Source organism: Pristiophorus japonicus, chromosome 6, assembly GCF_044704955.1.
Source record: "Pristiophorus japonicus isolate sPriJap1 chromosome 6, sPriJap1.hap1, whole genome shotgun sequence".
NCBI lineage: Eukaryota > Metazoa > Chordata > Chondrichthyes > Pristiophoridae > Pristiophorus > Pristiophorus japonicus.
In genome coordinates this window covers 79,949,197-79,970,113 of record NC_091982.1, presented here as the reverse complement: position 1 = coordinate 79,970,113, position 20,917 = coordinate 79,949,197, and the positions used below count along the sequence as shown (strand labels likewise).

At 45.3% G+C, this 20,917-nt stretch overlaps 1 protein-coding gene across 2 annotated transcripts; it reads left to right on the top strand.

Annotated features, from left to right (window-relative positions):
* The first annotated feature begins 601 nt into the window (after positions 1-601).
* On the top strand, positions 602-7,626 carry LOC139265708 (protein sprouty homolog 2). 2 transcript variants are annotated; one of them, XM_070882973.1, is made up of 2 exons: positions 602-889; positions 3,124-7,626. In XM_070882973.1, exon 2 carries the CDS (start codon positions 3,173-3,175, stop codon positions 4,079-4,081), a length of 909 nt encoding a protein of 302 aa, XP_070739074.1. In that variant the 5' UTR covers positions 602-889; positions 3,124-3,172; the 3' UTR covers positions 4,082-7,626. The 2 variants fall into 2 exon arrangements, with proteins under 2 accessions (XP_070739074.1, XP_070739073.1); XM_070882972.1 differs by lacking the exon at positions 602-889 and adding an exon at positions 1,698-1,936.
* Positions 7,627-20,917: the final 13,291 nt, after the last annotated feature.

Genomic DNA, 20,917 nt, shown 5'->3' with positions numbered 1-20,917 from the left:
CACCTGCACACAGCGGTTTGTGAAGGTAACCAGGCCTGTGGGGAGTCGGGCCAAGGTCGCTATACCTCCTCCTCTCTCTCTCTCTTAAAGATATCTCGATGGTTTTAAAAGCATCGGTAATGGCTTTGAATGGATCGAAAATATTAATCAATATATATTTTTTAAATGCCTGTCTCCTGCCCGAGTATATTAGAACACAGTGTATAAATAGCACGCATTCTGCCCCTGCAATTAGGGTGTAATTTTTTTTGAAAGATCATATAAATTTGCACGGGACAATATGTTAAAATCTCAGAGGTGTTTCCCGAGTAGAACATCAGTTACAGCACATGGAGCAATTGGGTGGATGTAAAACTTCATCTCCACAATTCAAAGGTTGAGAGGAGCATGCTTGCTCTGCCCATGATAGCTTTAGTTATTTAACAAGCTCGCTTTAAATAGTTGTTCGGCTTCACCAATGGCCCACGACCGGATGCGGAGAAGCCTTTGGGACAGCAAATGGCCTATTCAATTTCACGTGGATGACGCCATTTAGCTATTAGCTATAACCGGGCAAATCCCTGCCCACTGAGAGAGTGTGGACGCGGGACGGAACGGGACTGTGTGTGTTGGGAGAAGAGCGACAGAGAGGAAACAAACCAGCCGCTGTATTTCTGTGTGAAGTGCATCTGAGTTACTAGCAGAGCTGCGGTATTGGGGAGGGGTACAGTTCGCTGAAAGACCCTCTTTCTATCTCATCACTGATCCCTGACAGCCCAGGACACGGCGCCCTCCACTCCAGGAGCTTGTCATTGATCGGACACAGTGGCTGCACTTGAAGCACAGCAGACAAGGTTACTGCCAGTCTACCCAGCAGCATCGCAAGGGAACAGCCCACGTCTTTCGCGAGGTGAGGAAACTGCACTCCAGTATATAATGTGACCTGGTTTTATATATATTATACACGTGTGTGTGTGTGTGTACATTCTATTCAGCTGTACCTGGACACTTAACATGCGCCAGACTCAAACAAATGCAAAGATCTTTCCGATCATTGATCACTTATTATCCCTCAACACAGGGGACTGCATTAAACTAGACCCGGTTACTAGTGTGAAGGGAGGAGGGGGGGAGGAGATAATATTTAATATCGATCAAAACCTGAGAGCAGCCTCATTTTAATGTAACTCTGCTTGAGAAACGGATCCAGCCCTGTCCATTTAAATAGTCTGTAAAGAGCTGAAAGGCAGTCTGTAAACTTCACTGACTGTTTAATGTGAGCACTGGAAACCCGACCAGTCTTCACCTGAATTTTATGGTAAATGTTTAACCCTTTATTTATTGACTATGTCTACTCTTTGTATTCTTTGCAGTTGTATGTGTGTGTATATAAAATGTGTGTGTATATATAATGTGTATATATATGTGTGTGTGTGTGTGTGTGTGTATAGATATATATGTGTGTGTGTGTGTATATGTATATGTTCATTTCAATGTGTTTTACAATTTTATTTGTGTAACCTTAGTTTAAATGTCCTGTTAATTCCACAACCGGGGGTTGTAATGAACATGTTTTGTAAAGTGCTGCTTGAGTTGGGCAGGATTTGGGTTTGTCGGGGGTGGGGGGGGGTGTTCTCGCGTTCCTACATGTGGTCCCAGTAGCGGCTAGGGCCGTTGGTTCTGTGTGTGTGTGTGTGTGTGTGTGTGTACGGCGGAGACTGGGCAGTTCATGGCGCTGTCTAATGGCCCCGGTACAGTATTTGACTTTTCCGCATGTAGTATCCATTTCAAGCCAGCTTGCTGTATCGGATTCGGCACATCCGGAATTGCAAACTCGCTGCCATTCAATAGCAATTGGGAGAGCGTGGTGCTCCGCCGGGTCCCAGTGCCCGCCGCTCCATGTCTCCGCTTCAGCACAGTCCCGCCTGGCACTCGAACCAAAGATCTCCGGGATCTGGTATGCTAATTCCAGTGGTGGTTGTGGTTACAAATTTCAACTGGCATTGAAAATGGAACAGCTCCGTCGAATGTGATGAGAATGTTGCTTTAGATGTGGACAATCTTTGCAATATTCAGGAGAGACTGGTGATCTCGCTGCTGTTTTTTCTCATTCACATTGCTCCATAATGTCAGCGGTCTTGAATTGCCGGCACTGGTTGATTGTGAAGCTCTCTATCGTTGGATGGTTTTTCTGAGGTAACCCAAGCATAGACGGCCCACATTCAGCGATCTGTGTGTCCCAGGCTCGCTCTGTGTTGGGGGCGTTAGGACATATGTCGGGTTTAAAGTGGCACTGGGCCGGGACTCTGGGTGCATCCTTATCGCCTAACTGACCCGGTGCCACCCAGCCCTGAGCAGCCGGAATTCTTCTCTAGCAGTAAACGGGATGGGCGAAGGTGAAGTGATTGAAAATCGCCCATTTTCAGATACTCGACAGCGTGTCGAGTTCGTTAGCTGAAGTTTAAAAAAAAAACGTTAAAAATGCCACCTTCATGGTCACAATGATCGGAGTGTGGAAAAACTTGTTGTTTTTTCCCTCCTTTTGAGTGGGGACAGAGTTCAGATTGTGGACCAGGAGATGTTGTCGGTAAGCACAGCTAAGTGCCACCTGTGTGCCAGGCTCATGCCCAGCTCCCACCTTCCCGCACAGCTCCCCTTCAGTATGTCGCGCCAAGCAACCTGCGAGCTGACTCGGGAAGCTGAGTGAATCTGTACCCGCTACCTGGCACCAAGTTCAATCGCGTGATTTATTTGAAAACATGTGGGTCTTTTTTTTTTAAATGTTCATGTGGCCGGAGTGCTGGTTCTGGCGATGGGTGGTTGGGGGGGAGGGGGAGAGACACCCCTCTCTCAGCCGGGGTGTGGGACTGTGTGTTTAAGGCCGGTGCCCCTCTCTGGGCAGGATGATTGGGCTGGGTACTACAGCCCAGCGGCCGTGTCCCCGGGAGTGAGCTGCCAGGGGGGCACTCCAGGCGATGGTTTAACCGTCCCATCTCAAGGTAATGGAGAGGAGGGGTCCCCAAAGAGATTTGGGCATGGGCGTTCCTGTGTGCGCGGGCGGACACCTCCTGCAATGGGCGAGTGTTAACTGCTGCATCTTGCTGACCTCTGTGTCTGTCTCTCTCTGTCCTGTCTCCACACCAGGTCTGACCGATGTGCACCCAGCCCGCGGGCCAGCAGCGATCCGATTCACATGGAGACTCCAGCCCACGGTGCTTCGCCCCTCTTTCTCCAACTGGCTCACGACAGGGGGCGGCAGCGGATGGATCCTGATCCAGGGGACCTGCAACAGGGGCCGGTGCTGTCCATCGACCAGATCCGGGCAATCCGAGCCAACAATGACTATGTGGAGCGACCCGTCATCATCGGCGCCAAGACCAGCACGGGCAGCCCGTCCAGCTCGGGCCAGAAATGGGAGCGGAGCAGCGAGCCCAGGCTGCCCGGGGGAGAGGCGCGCTCCTCGGCGCAGCTCCAGCACCAAGTCCAGCAGCACCTGAGCAGGTCCACCAGCACCGTCAGCTCGGCCTCCCGGAGCAGCACCACCTCCGAGCATAGACTGCTGCTCAGCTTGAGCTCGTCCCCTTCTGGCCAAGGAACTATCAGGGCGCAGCCCAAAGCTGACCTTAAAGCCGACTTGGACAAGGCTCCCGGCGGCGAGGACTGGAGCCAGCACTCGCTGCGGTGCGAGCGCTGCGGGAAGTGCAAGTGTGCCGACTGCACGGCTCCGAGGACTCTGCCTTCCTGCTGGCTCTGTGACCAGAGGTGCCTTTGCTCGTTCCAGAGCGCCCTGGAGTATGGCACGTGTGTTTGCTGTGTCAAGGGCCTCTTCTATCACTGCTCCAGCGACGACGAGGACAACTGCGCGGACAATCCGTGCTCCTGCAGCCAAGGCCATTGCTGTGCGCGTTGGACCTCCATGGGCTTAATCTCCATCTTCTTGCCCTGCTTATGGTGCTATCTGCCGGCCAAAGCAGGCCTCCGGCTCTGCCAAGGATGTTACGACGGCGTCAAGCGGCCGGGCTGTAGGTGCAAGAACTCCAACACCGTGTGCAGGAAGGTTTCCAACGCACCTTGCCCCAAACCCTTCGATAAACCTTTATGACCAAGACACACTCTTCCTAAATCCGTGACCAATGTTAACCCTGTGGAAGTTCAGAAGGCACATTCTCCAAAGCTTCCTTAACTCCCTAGTGGCGTTTCCAAGGGGGATTGCATATCTTCTGGCGCTGAGACTACCGCACGACATGTGCACAAGACGATGGGGAGGGGATGGACTCACAGCTGGATCTTTGAACAGAGCACCTTCCTGAAAACCTACATCTATATCTTGGAGTTTGAGCGTTTATAATCTACCCAGGGAAAAGGGACCACCAACCCCCTTCATGTTAAGCACCTTCTTATGGGTTCTTCCTGTGTTCATTGCAGGCCCAGCGAGTTCCTTTGTTGCTGACAAACTCCGGTGTGATTCCCAATGTCAGGAGTCTCCGCTACATGAACAGAAAGAAATTGGATATCCCCCGCCCAAGCAGTGTGAATGCTGACTATCTGCACACGATGGCCTTTCTTCACTGAGGTCTTGGGGCTTGGAGGTGGACAGGAGCTATTTCCCCTCTATCATAACTCCCAGTGTAGGGGCCTCGGGGAACTGAGCCCATTGTCAGATGGTGCTGTCCACAGTAAGCCACTCAGCTTATGGGAAAACCATGCAACGTGTCTTCACTATCAACGCATTAAATATTTATTGCTTGGCTTAGAAACGTGATATAGTCCATTGAAAATATATTCTCTTTCTCAATCACAACCACCGTTGTTATTTACGTATTCACGTAGTTCGGTTATAGAAAGTTTGAAACCGTTTTGATACTTTGATTCACGGATTCTGAGGGCGATGGTTGGGCGCAGTGCTGGTGTGATTGTACTGTCCGTTTGTGAGCACCTGAAGCGAGGTTGATAGTCGTTTATGGATGTTGCTTTTTTTTCCGGAAGGGATGAATCTCGTCCCTCCCTTTCTCGGATTAATGATCATTACAGAGACTTAACGCAGGTTTCAAACGGGATCTTGGTGCTCAGTGGCTTTGCATGCAGTAGATGAGGGGCGGGGAGAGGGTAACATTTTCACTAGAAAGTGTTCGGCAGACGTTTTTATTGGTGCGTTGAAATGCATCGATGCACAATGCCAGTGTGACTGATAATGACGCACACTCCTTCTCCCTTATAAAACAAGTGGTCTTTAGTGGAGGGAACGCGTGCAAGGGAGCTTCGTCCAACTTTTGTCGTGATGGCCACATAGTAACATTTCCCATTTTGGTGCCATTAAGCCATGTGCTGATATTACCAATGCCCTCCCAATGGCAATAGAGTCTCTGCTGTATATCACTTTGCCTTGACTTTCGCTATCACACAAACAGGCATACAGGCGGGAAATGAGCCCTTGGTGACTGCAGTGCATTAGAGTTCACAAGGGCTGTGAGGTAAAGTCCGCCTGGAATATTGAACTGCATTAAGGCCCGTCAGCCTGCTGCATGTAAATCTGCTGAGAAATGTGTAAAGACGCTATGTAGAAATTACCGACCAATTATAATCCACATTCTTACTAATATTTCTGTCGTTATTTCACCTGATAAAACCCACTCATTATAAAGTTCAGTTATAATCTCCTTGTTGCACCCCACTCCTTATAAAACTAATAAACACTATCTCAGTTACACTCTTCTCCTAAAGTTCGGTTTTAACAATATCCCTGTTGGATCCCATTCACTATGTATCTGTTATCTCTAATACTGTTGCAGGGTAACTGGACCTTTGGTTTGTTAATGTTTCTCTGAAGGATTCAGTGTACCCGGCAACTCGAGATAAATCCGAACTTGACTCCTATGAGCAGTGCTCCGATGAGGATGGAGTGTTTCAGGAGACAGTCATGTCCCATATTTAGGTTTGTTTTGAATTTGATCTTTTTTAAATCTAATTTTGGTCTAATGCTTTACAACTAATGGGAGTTGTGCTCCTCTATAAACTGACATGCCTGAAATAACGGCAATACATTTATTAATTGCACAGCAATAGCGTTCTGTCATTTACTCACATTCAAATGAATTCCAAGCCACTTCCGTTAAGAGAAATTAAGATTTCTTTGCAATGTAACATGTCGCTGTAGCCTAAACTATAGACTAGCTTCCTTCTGTGAGGACGGTGCTGAGTTCATGCTGCAGGGCTGTTAATGAATTACCTGATTCTCTGCCAGACTTTAAGGTCTCGGAGTGTGGAATCTGCCGAAAGTTAAGTGCTGTACAGAGTCTTGAGTGACCTTGCATTCCCTCATCCATGGGTGCTGCAGAAGGCAGCCGTGAAATCCACGACCCTCTGGCTGTCGAAGCGTGGACACTGCAAGCAGTTTGCAGGAAGGCAGCGAGCTCCTCAGTGGTTTGATGTGGAGTTTTGAAATCCCTATCGCAACCAAGCGGAGTTTTGTTGAACGGGGTTCGAGTTGTAGTTGAATATGTATGCGATTCTTCACAACTGGTTAATATAGACAGGCCATTAAATAAATCCAAGGCCTTTCAGATGTCCTAAGGGACGGACTGTCCTTTTACAGTGTGAGGTCTGTGGTAACAACAGCAAAAGATACATTTAAAAAAAAATACCCAAACTACCCGCCCTGCAGAATCCTTACCAAAACGGTTTCTTGAATTATGTATTTGTATTTTTAAGCATGAACATTCTTGGAACAAATTCTGTCCTTTTATGTAAAACAAGCTAGTAATTATTACATTCCTAATACAAACTGGCCCATATTGAGTACAGTAGCCAGAGGCTGGAGGGGTCGCTTTCTTTTACTATTGCCTTATGATTACATCGTGGATGGGAGGTCATGGTTTTCCTAGAAGCTGTTTGGCAACCTGTAAAGCGAGGAGACGAACTGCTGTTTGTAATGGTCTGTGTGTTTGTCGTTATGCAATGAAGTGGGCTCGGCCTTCTCTCCGTCTCTAACAATCATTACATGAAACGAGGACTGAAATCAGTTTGAATAAGCCATACAGAGTCTGCGTGGGGATCCCGGAATAGAACACCTTTTGGACTATAATGCAGTGACACTTTATTGCCTGGATGTATGGAGCACCTATCGGATCATCAGTTCAGCGTACAATCGGGACCTTGATGCAGTATGAAGACGAAACACTGGGACGTTTTGGAGAGATCTGACCAGACGTTGAGTTCATGGGCATTTCTTGCTTTCTTTGGGCTGTGAACATGGCAAGATTCTGCCTCCTTGTTAGAGTTACTTTGATATATTTTTGTATATACAATATTAATACTGTGAATGGTGCCATATGAAGGAAGGACTCCGATTATTGGTACATTGTACATTCAGGTGAATGTCCGACTCCGTCTCCTGCTAACATCAGGCTCTATTACCCTATATACAAATTCCAATTATTGCATTGCTTAGGTACAATTGGCATCCTGTATATCAATCAAAAGTTACTGATTCTTTTTCTATTTTTTGCCAATATGTTGATTAGTCTAAATATTTATTTGAAGTTTTATTTTATAAGATATTTATTTAAACACAACACCCTTTAGAGATGGAAACTGTTTGTACAGAACTTGCTGCAAAAATGTAAGGGTGGCACTACAGAGCTGAATAAAGTATAAAATAGAAATATATTAATTTTCAAATTAAATTGCTTTGTTTTGTTTTATTCTGTGGCTGAGAGTAAAAGGAAAAGTCTGGTCTTTCCACATATTCTGGGATTGCTTGTCTTTGACTGGCAATACATGTATAGTGGCAGTGATGAGTACGCTAATTTGTTTTCCCTTTCAAAACAGACCATTCAATATTTCACTGGGGTGTTGTGCAGAGTCCCAGAGATTACTCACAAAGGGAAATTCAAAAGGATGCTTGTCTCATGGCCTTTACACACTTTACAGTAACTGGTTTCAGTATTGTTGACGATCCAATGGACACAGAAGAAAAGTTAGAATGAGGGTGTTTTTACTGACTAAGTAGGGTGAGCAGTCTAAGGAATAAGCTGACCAGTTATTCAAGTTTGTGGCTGGGGTATGGTTGGGGCGGGGGGCACATTTATCGCCCACCATTCGTTGCGCTAACAAAGTGTTTGGGCCTTCCTCTTGAGCCACAGCAACCCTTGTGCTGATGGTGCTCTCGATTTTATAATAGGGGAATTCCAGTATTTTGACCTAGTGATGATGACGGAATGGCAATATATATCCAACTTAGGAGGACGAGTGATTTGCGCTGATCTCATCCTTCTCAGTGGTAAAGGTTGTAGGGCTGGGGTACTGTTGAAGTAAGCATGTTGAGTTGCTGCAGTACAACTCTTTTAATAGGAGACAAAATTAACCAGTTAAGTCAAGTGCCACCCAATCTGGGGGACACTCCAAACATTTTTCAACTACCCTTTTTTTTGTTTGTTTTTGACTTTTTTTTGTGGGTTTTTTTTGTGATTTTTTTTTGGGCAATAAAATCATAAATTTTTACAAGTGCCCCCTATAAAAGAGGAGGGGGACACTAAAAATCCGCCAATAAACAAATTAAACTTTAAAACATGTAAAATCAAATTAAAATTTGGTTGCCGGGGGTGATGATGCACTCCAGTCCCTCCGGCGCCCACCTCTCGCGGAAGGCCGCGAGCGTACCGGTGGACACCGCGTGCTCCATCTCTAAGGACACCCTGGCATGGATGTAGGCACGGAAGAGAGGCAGGCAGTCAGGCTGAACGACCCCCTCGACCACCCGCTGCCTGGACCGGCTGATGGCACCCTTGGCCGTGCCCAGGAGCAGTCCTACGAGGAGGCCCTCGGACCTATCCGCTCCCCTCCGCACAAGGTGCCCAAAGATCAGGAGTGTGGGACTGAAGTGCAACCAGAATTTCAGGAGTAGCCCTTTTAAATAATGAAACAGGGGCTGCAACCTCACACATTCAGTTAAAAACATGGAACACGGACTCCTCCAGACCGCAGAAATTGCAGGCGGCCTGGGAGCCCGTGAACCGGCTTAAAAATTTATTGCACAGGACTGCTCCGTGCACCACCCTCCAGGCCAAGTCCCCGATAAATAATGGGAGGACTCCCGCGTACAGTGCATTCCATCGGGGACCCCCACCTCCTCCGGACGGCAAGATGGTACGCCATGGCGTGTCCGGACGGCAGACGAGGATGGCAAGGTTGAGAGTGTGCAGGAGCAGCCCGGTTGCTGCAGTACATCCTGTAGATAATACATACAGCTGCCACTGGCGGAGGAGGTTGATTATAGAGTCCAGGGGCAATGACCAAGTGGGGATTCAATCTAGCAATATCTGTAATTAAATGGCCATTTCAGAAGATGACAATTTCTGGCCCAGCTCAGTGGGTTGCTTGTGTGGAGTGAGGGGAGTCAATAGAAAGAATGGAATGCTGTTGTGTTTTGAGTCTAGTATTATTAAGGACTCACATCAGATATAGAAAAAGTTGTACCATTTTTATACTGGTACATTTTTAGGTTGGAGTTTAGAAGTCCTTAGCAAGCAGCATTTATGCTGCTGAAACTGGTGTTCCCTTGTGACAGAATTGTACAGACTCCTACAGTACCCTATGTTTTCATACCAGTCTGCCATTAGGATGGTGGATCACAGAGGTTAATATATTTATCAAAATTAAAACTGCGCCAAGATAAAAATGGCTTTAGATACGCAGTAAAGCTGCCTCTTCATTGCTCTAATAATGTGTTCTGAACCTACTATTTCAGCAGAGATTTTTTTTATCACATTTCCAATTCCAACCAAACAATCTGGTGACAATTTGTGCCACTAATGGTCTTATGTTGTGGACTTAAACTGAGAATCAGGCTGAAAATGCTCAAAACACCTGAAATCCTACTTTTTAGAGGTTATGCCAAGAAGGGAGGTTGTCCTTGTATTGTCAGAGGAAGGTACTGTACTTGTTCTGAAACACATTTATATAATTAATAAAAAGAAACAGCTAAGTAGGTTGCTAACCCTTGTATATGAATGCTCGGATAAAGCCTTTTGGTGCTGGATACCTTGCTACAGTGCCAGATATAATTCAGTGGCTGGCGCTCAATTACAGCTCTCATGTCAAACTGTAACAGTAACTCCAAGACATCAGATATGAACTTGGACCTGGCCTCAGCCAAGCACTCAGCCTGTTGGCAAGGCAGAAGATGGACCACAGCGGTGTAAGTTTATCTCTGAATGGCCTGAAAAATCTACTGGTGCCAGAAACTGAGGATGGAGGGACTCTTTTTTTTTTCCATTTTCTACATTGATATACAGAAACTACTGTAATTGGATGGGAAGATGATACCTTGTGACTAAGCAAGCTTTTCTTACACCACGGGGCAAGTGGTGTGAAGAGCTTTTGGGGTTTTGTGTCATTTCGGAGAAGGAGGAGGAGATGTAGAAAGAGCAAGGGAGGAAAAGGAAGCTATTTCAGATTTCTCCGTGCCACTGAGCTAACTTTATTTACACAATGTTTCCACTAAAAGCCAGCAAAGAAGCAACCCATGCTGACAGTTTTTCACAGGAAGCAGATGAAGGATCTGATCTTGTCCTAAGCTGTGCCCTTGTTTGAAAGATAAAGCAAGGAAAGTTTTAAGTTCCAAATTCCATGCAATTTTCCCCCACGCCCCTTAATCGTCTACTTTATTCTCCCAATGGCCATGATTCAAGTAGAAGCAAGATTCCATGGATGCTGGCAGCGCTGTAATAACTCAGCTGAGTGGCAATTTTCATATGTGAGCCTAGACAGTGAGTATTGGCAAGTTATTTTACTGTGAGGGTGTCACAGCCAAGTCAAGTCCTGTTCTCATCTGATATCCAGACGTGTATACTTTCTAGCAACGAATTGGATACCAAATAGGAGTGGGAATTGATTTTAAGCATAGGCATGCTGAGACCGAATTGTAGCCCTGGTTGAGATCACCTAACCCAGCATGGAGCGTGAATCAAAACCGTGCCAATTCCATCTGGCTGAGTACCACAACACATAGCACACTGGGACACCAGGGAAGTTTAAGTTATAGAATCAGAATCATAGAATGGTTCCAGCATGGAAGAAGGCTATTCAATGATTACAGCATGGGAGAAGGCCATTCGGCACTTCGAGCCCGTGCCGGCTCTCTGCAAGAGCACTTCAGCTAGTCCTACTCACCCGCCCTTTCCCCGTAGCCCTGCAATTTCTTTTCTTTCAGGTACTTATCCAACTCCCTTTTGAAAGCAGTGATTAAGTCTGCCTCTACCACCCTTTCAGGCAGTGCATTCCAGATCCTAACCATTCACTGCGTAAAAACGTTTTTTCTTATGCCGTCTTTCGTTCTTTTGGTTATGGTCTGAACCCTTTGATTGCACTTCACCATCTCGTATATTCCTCTGGACCTCTCCTCCACAATCAAGAAGAACCTTTGCTTCTTCCCTCTTTGCATTTAAGAACTTAAAAAACAATCTATTCAAGCATGCCTTCAGTTATCTCCTTAAATTCTTTAACTCTTCTTCAGTGCATCCCTTTCCTCCTTATAAAGTGCTATGAGCTATTCCTTATCTTAGGAATGCTATGTGAGGTGTAAACCTCACAAGCTGAAAATAGTGACCAGGGACCAGCACCAGCTCTGTCCTTATTGTTATTCTATATGTAATCCATCTGAAGCTCTTGATTAGATTCCAGTCAGTAACTAACTCCTGGTTATCCATTGTTCTGCACATTATTGATCTCCCGTGCCGGTGCTTACAGTGAATTGGAGGATGCGCTGTTTCATCTCATGTAACATTCAATATATCAGGGCCATTGAGTTGCAGTATTTGAATAATTCAAATTGCAGCTTATCGAACAGTACTGCCGGATAGTTAGTGGTAGTTATGGGCTTTAAATCCACTATTACATTCATATTTGCATGAAAACTCCAAATTAATGGTCCTGACTTTGCCATAACTTCATTTCATTATGTAGTTAATTTTATTTCTTTTTTTTAAATTCCCAGGATACACAGGAAGATATGTCTTCCTTTTTCCTCAACCGAAGATTTTCCTCTACCATGGTTGACGGGGCCCTTGACCGTGCTCGGCCCATTTCCCACACTTCTGCTCTCATCCTTTCCCCTTCCTCCCAGAACTACAATAGTGTTCCCTTGTCCTCACCTTCCATCCCAATAGCCTCCACATTCAGTGGATCATCCTCTGACATTTCCACCACCTCCAGTGTGAAGCCATCACCAAACACAGCTTCCTCTTACCTTTCAACATTCCAAAGGGACTGTTGCCGCCGCAACACCCTGGTCCAGTTTTCAATCAACCCTAACACCCCCTCTCCTTCCCAAGGCACCTTCCCGTGCAAGTGCAGAAGATACAGCACCTGCCCCTTTACCTTCCACCATCCAGTACCCCAAACACTCCTTCCAGGTGAAACAGTGATTTGCTTGTACTACTTTCAATTTAGTATACTGTATTCTCTGCTTACAATGTGGTCTCCTCTACAATGGGGAGACCAAACACAGATTGCGTGATCACTTTGCAGAAAACCTCCATTCAATCTGCAATAAGCTTCCGGTCGCCTGTCATTTTAATTCCCGCCCTACTCCCACTCTGACCTCTCTGTCCATGGCCACCTACACTGTTCTAATGAAGCTCAACGGAAGCTTCAGGAACAGCACCTCATCTTTCAATTAGGCACTTTACAACCTTCCGCACTCAACATTGAGTTCAACAATTTCAGATCATAACCATGGCTCCCATTTTTTGGACAGCAGCCGTTGGAAATGGTTTTGCTGTTGCCATTTACACCTCCTTGAGACCCAACTTTTGTTTCTTTACTTGTCCCATTAGCTCCCGCTTTTGTCTTGCATCATCATCCCTTTTGTCATTTAATTTCTCCTGCCTTCCATCCTATCACAGACCTTCCCTTTTGTTCTTTCCTCCCCTTCCCACTTTCTCTGCTTCTATACTTGCTTAAAACCTGTTATATCTCTAACTTTCTCCAATTCTGATGAAAGGTCATTGACCAGAAATGTTAACTCTGTTGCTCTCTCCACAGATGTTGCCTGACCTGGATACAGAAAAGGCTATAGGCCCCAACAACATCCCAGCTATTGTTCTGATGAATTGTGCTCTAGAATTAACTGTGCCTCTAGCCACGCTGTTCTGGTACAGCTACAACACTGGCATCTATTCTACAATGTGCAAAATTGCCCAGGTATGTCCTTTCCACAAAAAGCAGGACAAATCCAACCTGGCCAATTACCAGCCATCAGTCTACTCTCAGTCATCAGCAAAGTGATGGAAGGTTTGTCGGCGACAGTGCTATCAAGTGACACTTACTCACCAATAAGCTGCTCATCAAAGCTCAGTTTGGGTTCCACCAGGTTCTACCTAGCACAAAAGACGATGGTTGTGGTTGTTGGAGGCCAATCATCTCAGCCCCAGGACATTGCTGCAGAAGTTCCTCAGGGCAGTGTCCTAGGCCCAACCATCTTCAACTGCTTCATCAATAACTTTCCCTCCATCACAAGGTCAGAAGTGAGGATGTTGGCTGATGACTGCACAGTGTTCAGTTCCATTCGCAACTCCTCAGATAATGAAACCGTCAGTGCTCACATGCAACAAGACCTTGACAACATTCAGGCTTGGGCTGATAAGTGGCAAGTAATATGTGCGCCACACAAGTGCCAGACAATGACTATCTCCAACAAGAGAGAGTCTAACCAGCACCTCTTGACATTCAATGGGATTACCATCATCAAAACCCCACCATCAATATCCTGGGGATCATCATTGACCAGAAATGTAATTGGACCAGCCGCATAAATACTGTAACTACACAAGCAGGTCAGAGGCTGCGTATTCTGCGGCGAGTGTCTCACCTCCTGACTCCTCAAAGCCTTTCCACCATCTACAAGGCACAAGTCTGGTGTGTGATGGAATACTCTACATTTGCCTGGTTGAGTGCAGCTCCAACAACACTCATGAAGCTCGACACCATCCAGGACAAGGCTATCTGCTTGATTGGCACCTTATCCACCACCTTAAACATTCACTCCCTCCACCACTAGCGCACTGTGGCTGCAGTGTGTACCATCTACAAGATGCACTGCAGCAACTTGCCAAGGCTTCTTCGACACACCTCTCAAACCCACGACTTCTACCACCTAGAAGGACAAGGGCAGCAGGCACACGGGAACACCATCACCTCCAGGTTCCCCTCAAAGTCACATACCATCCTGATTTGGAAATATATCACCATTCCTTCATCGACGCTGAGTCAAAATCTTGGTGCTTCCTCCCTAACAACATGGACTGCAGCGGAACAAGAAGGCGGCTCACCACCACCTTCTCAAGGACAACTAGGGATGGGCAATAAATGCTGGCCTTTGTCAGTGATGCCCACATCCCATAAATGAATTTTTAAAAACTGCTGAGTATTTCCAGCATTTTCTGCCATTTTCTATTTTGCTTTAGTACACAGGAAGATTGTAAGGCAGAAGTTCCAAGTTTCAGATAGGTAGGAGCTATGTAGCACAGGCAAGTAGAGAGTGCACCATGTGATTTGATAGTGTTGGAAGAATGGTTCTTGGGTCTGGCAGCCCTGGGGGAGGCTTATGCCTGGCGGGACTGGAAGGTTACTGTGGTTTTGACGCATTGAAGAGGGGGTTCCTGGGTAGGAATATTGATTCTGGATCTAGAGAGAGTGGTATATTATGGTCTAGGCAGTGATGGGACAGGAGTTCTGGTAGTGCTGGGAGTGTGGTTCTGTGGTGTGATCTTGGGATCTGGGAGCAATGGGAGGAAGACCAGGGATGTGATAGTTTAGGTGGACTGGGATCTGAGAATGTTGGGAGCAGAGTACATGAGGTGTGGGAGGATTGAGGGGGTGTAATGGTCTGAGAGAACTGACAGGTGGTGTCCTCATCATTGGGAGCCCTGGGAAAGCAGTACTAGGGTCCAGTGGAAGTAGTAGCATGGTCTCAAAGTGTGAGAAAACTGGGAAAGGGGTTCTAGGGTCTAGGAGGAGGATGAGAAGAGTCCTGGCATGTGAGAGCATTGGAAAGGGACTGTCAGCCTGTGGAAGCACTGATGGGGGAGAGTTCCATGTTCTGAAAATATTTAGCGGTGGTTATGGCGTCAGTACATTGGAGAGGGGAATCCATGAATCTGGGAGAACTGGAGAGGAGAATTTCAGAGTGTGTGAGTATTGGGAGATCTTTGATTGGATTAGTGGTGTGAGAAGGTGCTGTGGTCTTTGAATAATGGGAGGGCTTTATGAAATCTTGGCGCTTTTGAGGGTGACCCTTGAGGGTGGAAGTGCCAATATCCCAGGGGCAAGAAGTGAGAAGAGAATATAGGGGGTCAAGGTTTGGTAGCCTAAGGGGGTGGCTTGGGTCTGGCAATGCTGGTGGAGGCTGGGGGAAGGGTAATGGTCAGGCATGTCTGAGATGGAGGAGGGCTACGGGGACTGTGACATGACCTTTTTGAAGTTCCCCTCCACTACTCCAATAGCATTGCCCTACTTGTTTCAGCCCCTTTCGGGTAAGGAGAGGAGCATAAGAAGAAATAGGAGGAGGTGGCAGTTACATCTGGGGACAGTCAGGAAGGGGAGAATTTAGGGAAGGTTGGCAGAAGATCCATCCATGTCTGCCACTCCACCCTACCCCACCCCATTCCCCTAGCATTGAAATGAGTGATATAAATGGGATGAATCACAGTATAACTGAATTCCAAGCTAATTTCAAATGTATTGCGAAAGACTTCAGAAACTTATTTCACAGAGGCACCTAGTGGTGAGAGCTTCCAACTAAATTGTGACAGCTGACAAAGCAAAATTGAATGGGAAATGTTGACATAGTAATTTACAATGGCAAATGCAGATGGAAAAACATGGCCCAAAAACCATGACAAGAAAGATTTATGTACAATATATAGATATAGCAATAGATGGATCTATAAACCACCTGAAAACCTTAATTAGATTCCAGCCTGTAAATCATTGGGTATCTGATGGTTTATGCATATAAACCAACTGATCCTCTCAATTATGTTTCATTTTGTAACTCTGTACTATGCACCATGTAAACATATACACACACACATATACACATGCTCATTTACTCATTCACTCACGCTCCCAGATCTGAAGCACCTATTGGTTATTAGATTAAGATTCTCCATTGCTATAGATAAAACTGTGAGTCACTGTTGAATAAACCTCATCTTACTGGCATTTCTATTTCAGTAGGGCCCAAATGAAGGGGGAGAGGGGATACTCTGGTCACTATCCACAGCAACACTTAAGTATATTCGAAAAGAACATGCTTCTGATTTGGCTACACATGGTGACCAAGGTCATTCTTTCCCCTGTTGGCTTTTGTTTGATTATTTTTTTGTTGGTTTACAGGTGCTTGTTTCATTGCTGTAGAACATCGGATGATGCATTTGTAACAAAACAATTTTTACACCTTGAGTGTTAAATAACTGAGTCAAGAGGCCTGGGCTGCTGCAGCACGAAGGCCTGCCAAGGATGTCTCTTTATTGATTGTCTTTGCCGAGATCAGCTTCACAGCAGTGCAGAGAAGCATTGAGCTTGTTAAGTGAGGCATATTATTCAACAGGAAGGGAGCAGCCAGCATTGTTATTGTCTGCTGACCAGGCAATATGCAATCACACATTCATAGAAAGGAGCAAAAAAAATCTTCAGACAAGAGGCCTGGGGCTAACTAGATTTCAGAGAGGTTACCAGAGGCTGTAGCTTTATGGAGAATGTACATTAACATAATTTTGATGCAAACTTCAACTTTGAAACAATTCTCTTTGTAGCTCATCAATGAAAAGAGTTTAATTCCGTCCACCTCCCCCCCATCCCATTGACTTAGGAAGGCAAAAAAAAACAACTTTTGAAAATATAGGTACGTACTGAGAAATGCACTGTGTATTGGTCACCTTCACATATAAACAGCTTGCAGGTTACAGTGAAATCATGCTGCCAAAAGAATTCCATAGTTGAAATCTGATGTGATGTCTTCCAGGATATACAGGATGTCTCTTTACTTCACACCACATTTGAAATTAATCTGCAATTTAAGCTCAGAAACTATATTTGATGCCAGATTTTGCTTTTTGTGTTTTAGTTTCTAAGCTATCAGTTCTTTTTAATCAGTCCACTCCCTCCTTGTCCCTTCTTGCTTGACTTTCAGGCCACCTGTACTTGCAGCTATACATGTTGCAACACCTCTCTTACAGTCAATCACCACCTAGCCTGTAGCGTTCAGGTGTTTCATTTTAATGTCTCAGACTGTGTTATGTATGAAAAGTAACCTCTTTTTTAAAAAAAGAGAAAGAAATCCATTCATTGACCAGGATGCTGAAATTAAGAAACTGCTACAATTGCCCTCTGAATAACCAGAGCAGTAATAACTAGCTAGATATTTGGAGCAATGAGAAGGGAGATTTGTTTCTTAAACTTTGTTGAGTCATGATTGTTGAACCTCTGTAATAGTCTTCATAGCAAAACAAGCACTTTGTGGGATCTCCTGTGCACTTATGACAACAGTCAGAGCCCATGTATGATTAGACTGGGGAGTTGAAGTGGCATGGAATGCCATGGTTGGTTGAGGGAGATTTAAATTGCCAAGAGATTGAGTTCCTTAAAATTTCTGACTTATATGGAAAATCTGCATATTTCTCTTTGTTTCCATTCCCCTTTTTAAAGCTAGACCTTGTCATTTCTCCTGCCCTGTTGGTTGAGAACATGGGATTGTCCTTGCTACTGCTTCATACTGCTATGAGTTAAGCTTTGGAGATTTGAGCTGGAATCCAAGCTAATAGGATGGATAGGCAATGGCAAACATTTAAAGATCACATGGATGAACTTCAACAATTGTATATCCCTGTCTGGAGTAACAATAAAACGGGGAAGGTGGCTCAACCGTGACTAACAAGGGAAATTAAGGATAGTGTTAAATCCAAGGAAGAGGCATATAAATTGGCCAGGAAAAGCAGCAAACCTGAGGACTGGGAGAAATTTAGAATTCAGCAGAGGAGGACAATGGTTTAATTAGGAGGGGGGAAATAGAGTATGAGAGGAAGCTTGCTGAGAACATAAAAACTGACTGCAAAAGCTTCTATAGATATGTGAAGAGAAAAAGATTAGTGAAGACAAACATAGGTCCCTTGCAGTCAGATTCAGGTGAATTTATAATGGGGAACAAAGAAATGGCAGACCAGTTGAACAAATATTTTGGTTCTGTCTTCACGAAGGAAGACACAAATAACCTTCCGGAAGTACTAGGGGACCGAGGGTTTAGTGAGAAGGAGGAACTGAAGGATATCCTTATTAGGCAGGAAATTGTGTTAGAGAAATTGATGGGATTGAAGGCCGATAAATCCCCGGGGCCTGATACTCTGCATCCCAGAGTACTTAAGGAAGTGGCCCTAGAAATAGTGAATGCATTGGTGATTATTTTCCAACAGTCTAGCTACCCTCCAGTCCATAGGGACTGATCCAGAGTCGATAATGTAACACCACTTTTTAAAAAAGGAGGGAGAGAGAAAATGGTTCATTATAGACTGGTTAGCCTGACATCAGTAGTGGGGAAAATGTTGGAATCAATTATTAAAGATGAAATAACAGCACATTTGGAAAGCAGTGACAGGATCGGTCCAAGTCAGCATGGATTTATGAAGGGGAAATCATGCTTGACAAATCTTCTGGAATTTTTTGAGGATGTAACTAGTAGAGTGGACAAGGGAGAACCAGTGGATGTGGTGTATTTGGACTTTCAAAAGGCTTTTGACAAGGTCCCACACAAGAGATTGGTGTGCAAAATTAAAGCACATGGTACTGGGGGTAATGTACTGATGTGGATAGAGAACTGGTTAGTAGACAGGAAGCAGAGAGTCGGGATAAATGGGTCCTTTTCAGAATGGCAGGCAGTGACTAATGGCGTGCCGCAGGGCTCAGTGCTGGGATCCCAGCTATTTACAATATACATTAATGATTTGAATGAAGGAATTGAGTATAATATCTCCAAGTTTGCAGATGACACTAAACTGGGTGGCAGTGTGAGCTGTGAGGAGGACGCTAAGAGGCTGCACGGTGACTTGGTCGGGCTGCGTGAGTGGGCAAATGCATGGCAGATGCAGTATAATGTGGATAAATGTGAGGTTATCCACTTTGGGGGTAAAATCACGAAGGCAAAATATTATCTGAATGGCGGCAGATTAGGAAAAAGGGAGGTGCAACGAGACTTGGGTGTCATGGTACATCAGTAATTGAAAGTTGGCATGCAGGTACAGCAGGCGGTGAAGAAAGAAAATGGTATGTTGGCCTTCATAGCTAGGGGATTTGAGTATAGGAGCAGGGAGGTCTTAGTACAGTTGTATAGGGCCTTGGTGAGGCCTCACCTGGAATATTGTGTTCAATTTTGGTGTCCTAATCTGAGGAAGGACGTTCTTGCTATTGAGGAAGTGCAGCGAAGGTTCATCAGACTGATTCCCGGGATGGCGGGACTGACATATGAGGAGTGACTGGATCGACTGGGCCTTTATTCACTGGAGTTTAGAAGGATGAGAGGGGATCTCATAGAAACATATAACATTCTGACGGGACTGGACAGGTTAGATGCAGGAAGAATGTTCCTGATGTTGGGGAAGTCCAGAACCAGGGGACACAGTCTAAGGATAAGGGGTAAGCCATTTAGGACTGAGATGAGGAGAAACTTCTTCACTCAGAGAGTTGTTAACCTGTGGAATTCCCTATCGCAGAGAGTTGTTGATGCCAGTTCATTGGTTATATTCAAAAGGGAGTTAGATATAGCCCTTACGGCTAAAGGGATCAAGGGGTATGGAGAGAAAGCAGGAAAGTGGTACTGAGGTGAATGATCAGCCATGATCTTATTGAATGGTGGTGCAGGCTCGTGGGGCTGAATGGCCTACTCCCGCATCTATTTTCTATGTTTCTATGTTTCTATGTTGTAGTACGAGTAGAATGTAAGTCAGAGGAAGTCGTAATGAAACCGGACAGTGCGCTGCTCAGATTGCACCTTGAATGCTGCATCCAGTTCTGATCGTTGAGTCACGAGGGAGACATTCAAGGGCTGGAGCCAATGCAGAGAAGGGCATGAGACTGATCCTTAGTGCCAAAAGTTCTGAACAAAATCTGGAGGAACCTAGGTTTTCGAGCCGGCAAAAAAGACAAATGTGTGATTTAAAATTAAATTGCGAAAGTAACAAAGATTCAAACTAGTAAAATATTAATGAAGGACTGATATCAGGAAATTGTTGCCAAGTACAAACCAATTCTAATAACAAAATAGAAAAGAAAAACTGCAAATGTTAGAAAACTGAAATAAAAACAAAATATGCTGGACATAAACAGTTGGTCAGAATGTATCTGTAAAAGGACAGACTATGAAGCTTCAAATGAGTACTTTTCATCAGTCTTATACACACACAAAATGTCATCATGTAATTTTCTGTTTTTATTTCTCTTTACCACTATTGGCCTTTATCAATATGGTAGGCCACTTTTGGCTTGCAATGAGCATGTGCTTTCTGCCTGTAAGATTGGAAGGCAAGGAGACCAGTTACCACCATAAACCAGGTGCTGCGCATCCAAATTTCTAGACCATTATGCTTAAGTCATTGAGGAAATCAGCAATGGGTGAAAATAAGTGGCCAAAATTGACCCACGCTGGGTTTGGGGCAGTCATTTCACTAAAAGTGATTTTTTTGCACTGGCGTGGGAAGCACGGCCTCGTCGCCGATTTGGGCTCTTTGATGAAATAAAATGTTGCGTGCGGTAATGGAGCATTCCCCCGGTGTTCCCCTGGCATTCACAGGGCATGACGCTCAGCACATCAATACTGTGCTGATGATGTCAGTGTGGCGCTGATGTTCCGCGCCACACTGATGCCTCACAACGTCCCTCACCTTTTAAAGGG

Excerpts from the sequence above, each read along its gene's own strand:
- LOC139265708 (XM_070882972.1), top strand. The coding sequence starts at position 1,722 with ATGGCCCCGGTACAGTATTTGACTTTTCCGCATGTAGTATCCATTTCA. Across the intron at positions 1,937-3,123 it reads CCAAAGATCTCCGGGATCTG|GTCTGACCGATGTGCACCCA; the intron begins GTATGCTAATTC and ends TCTCCACACCAG.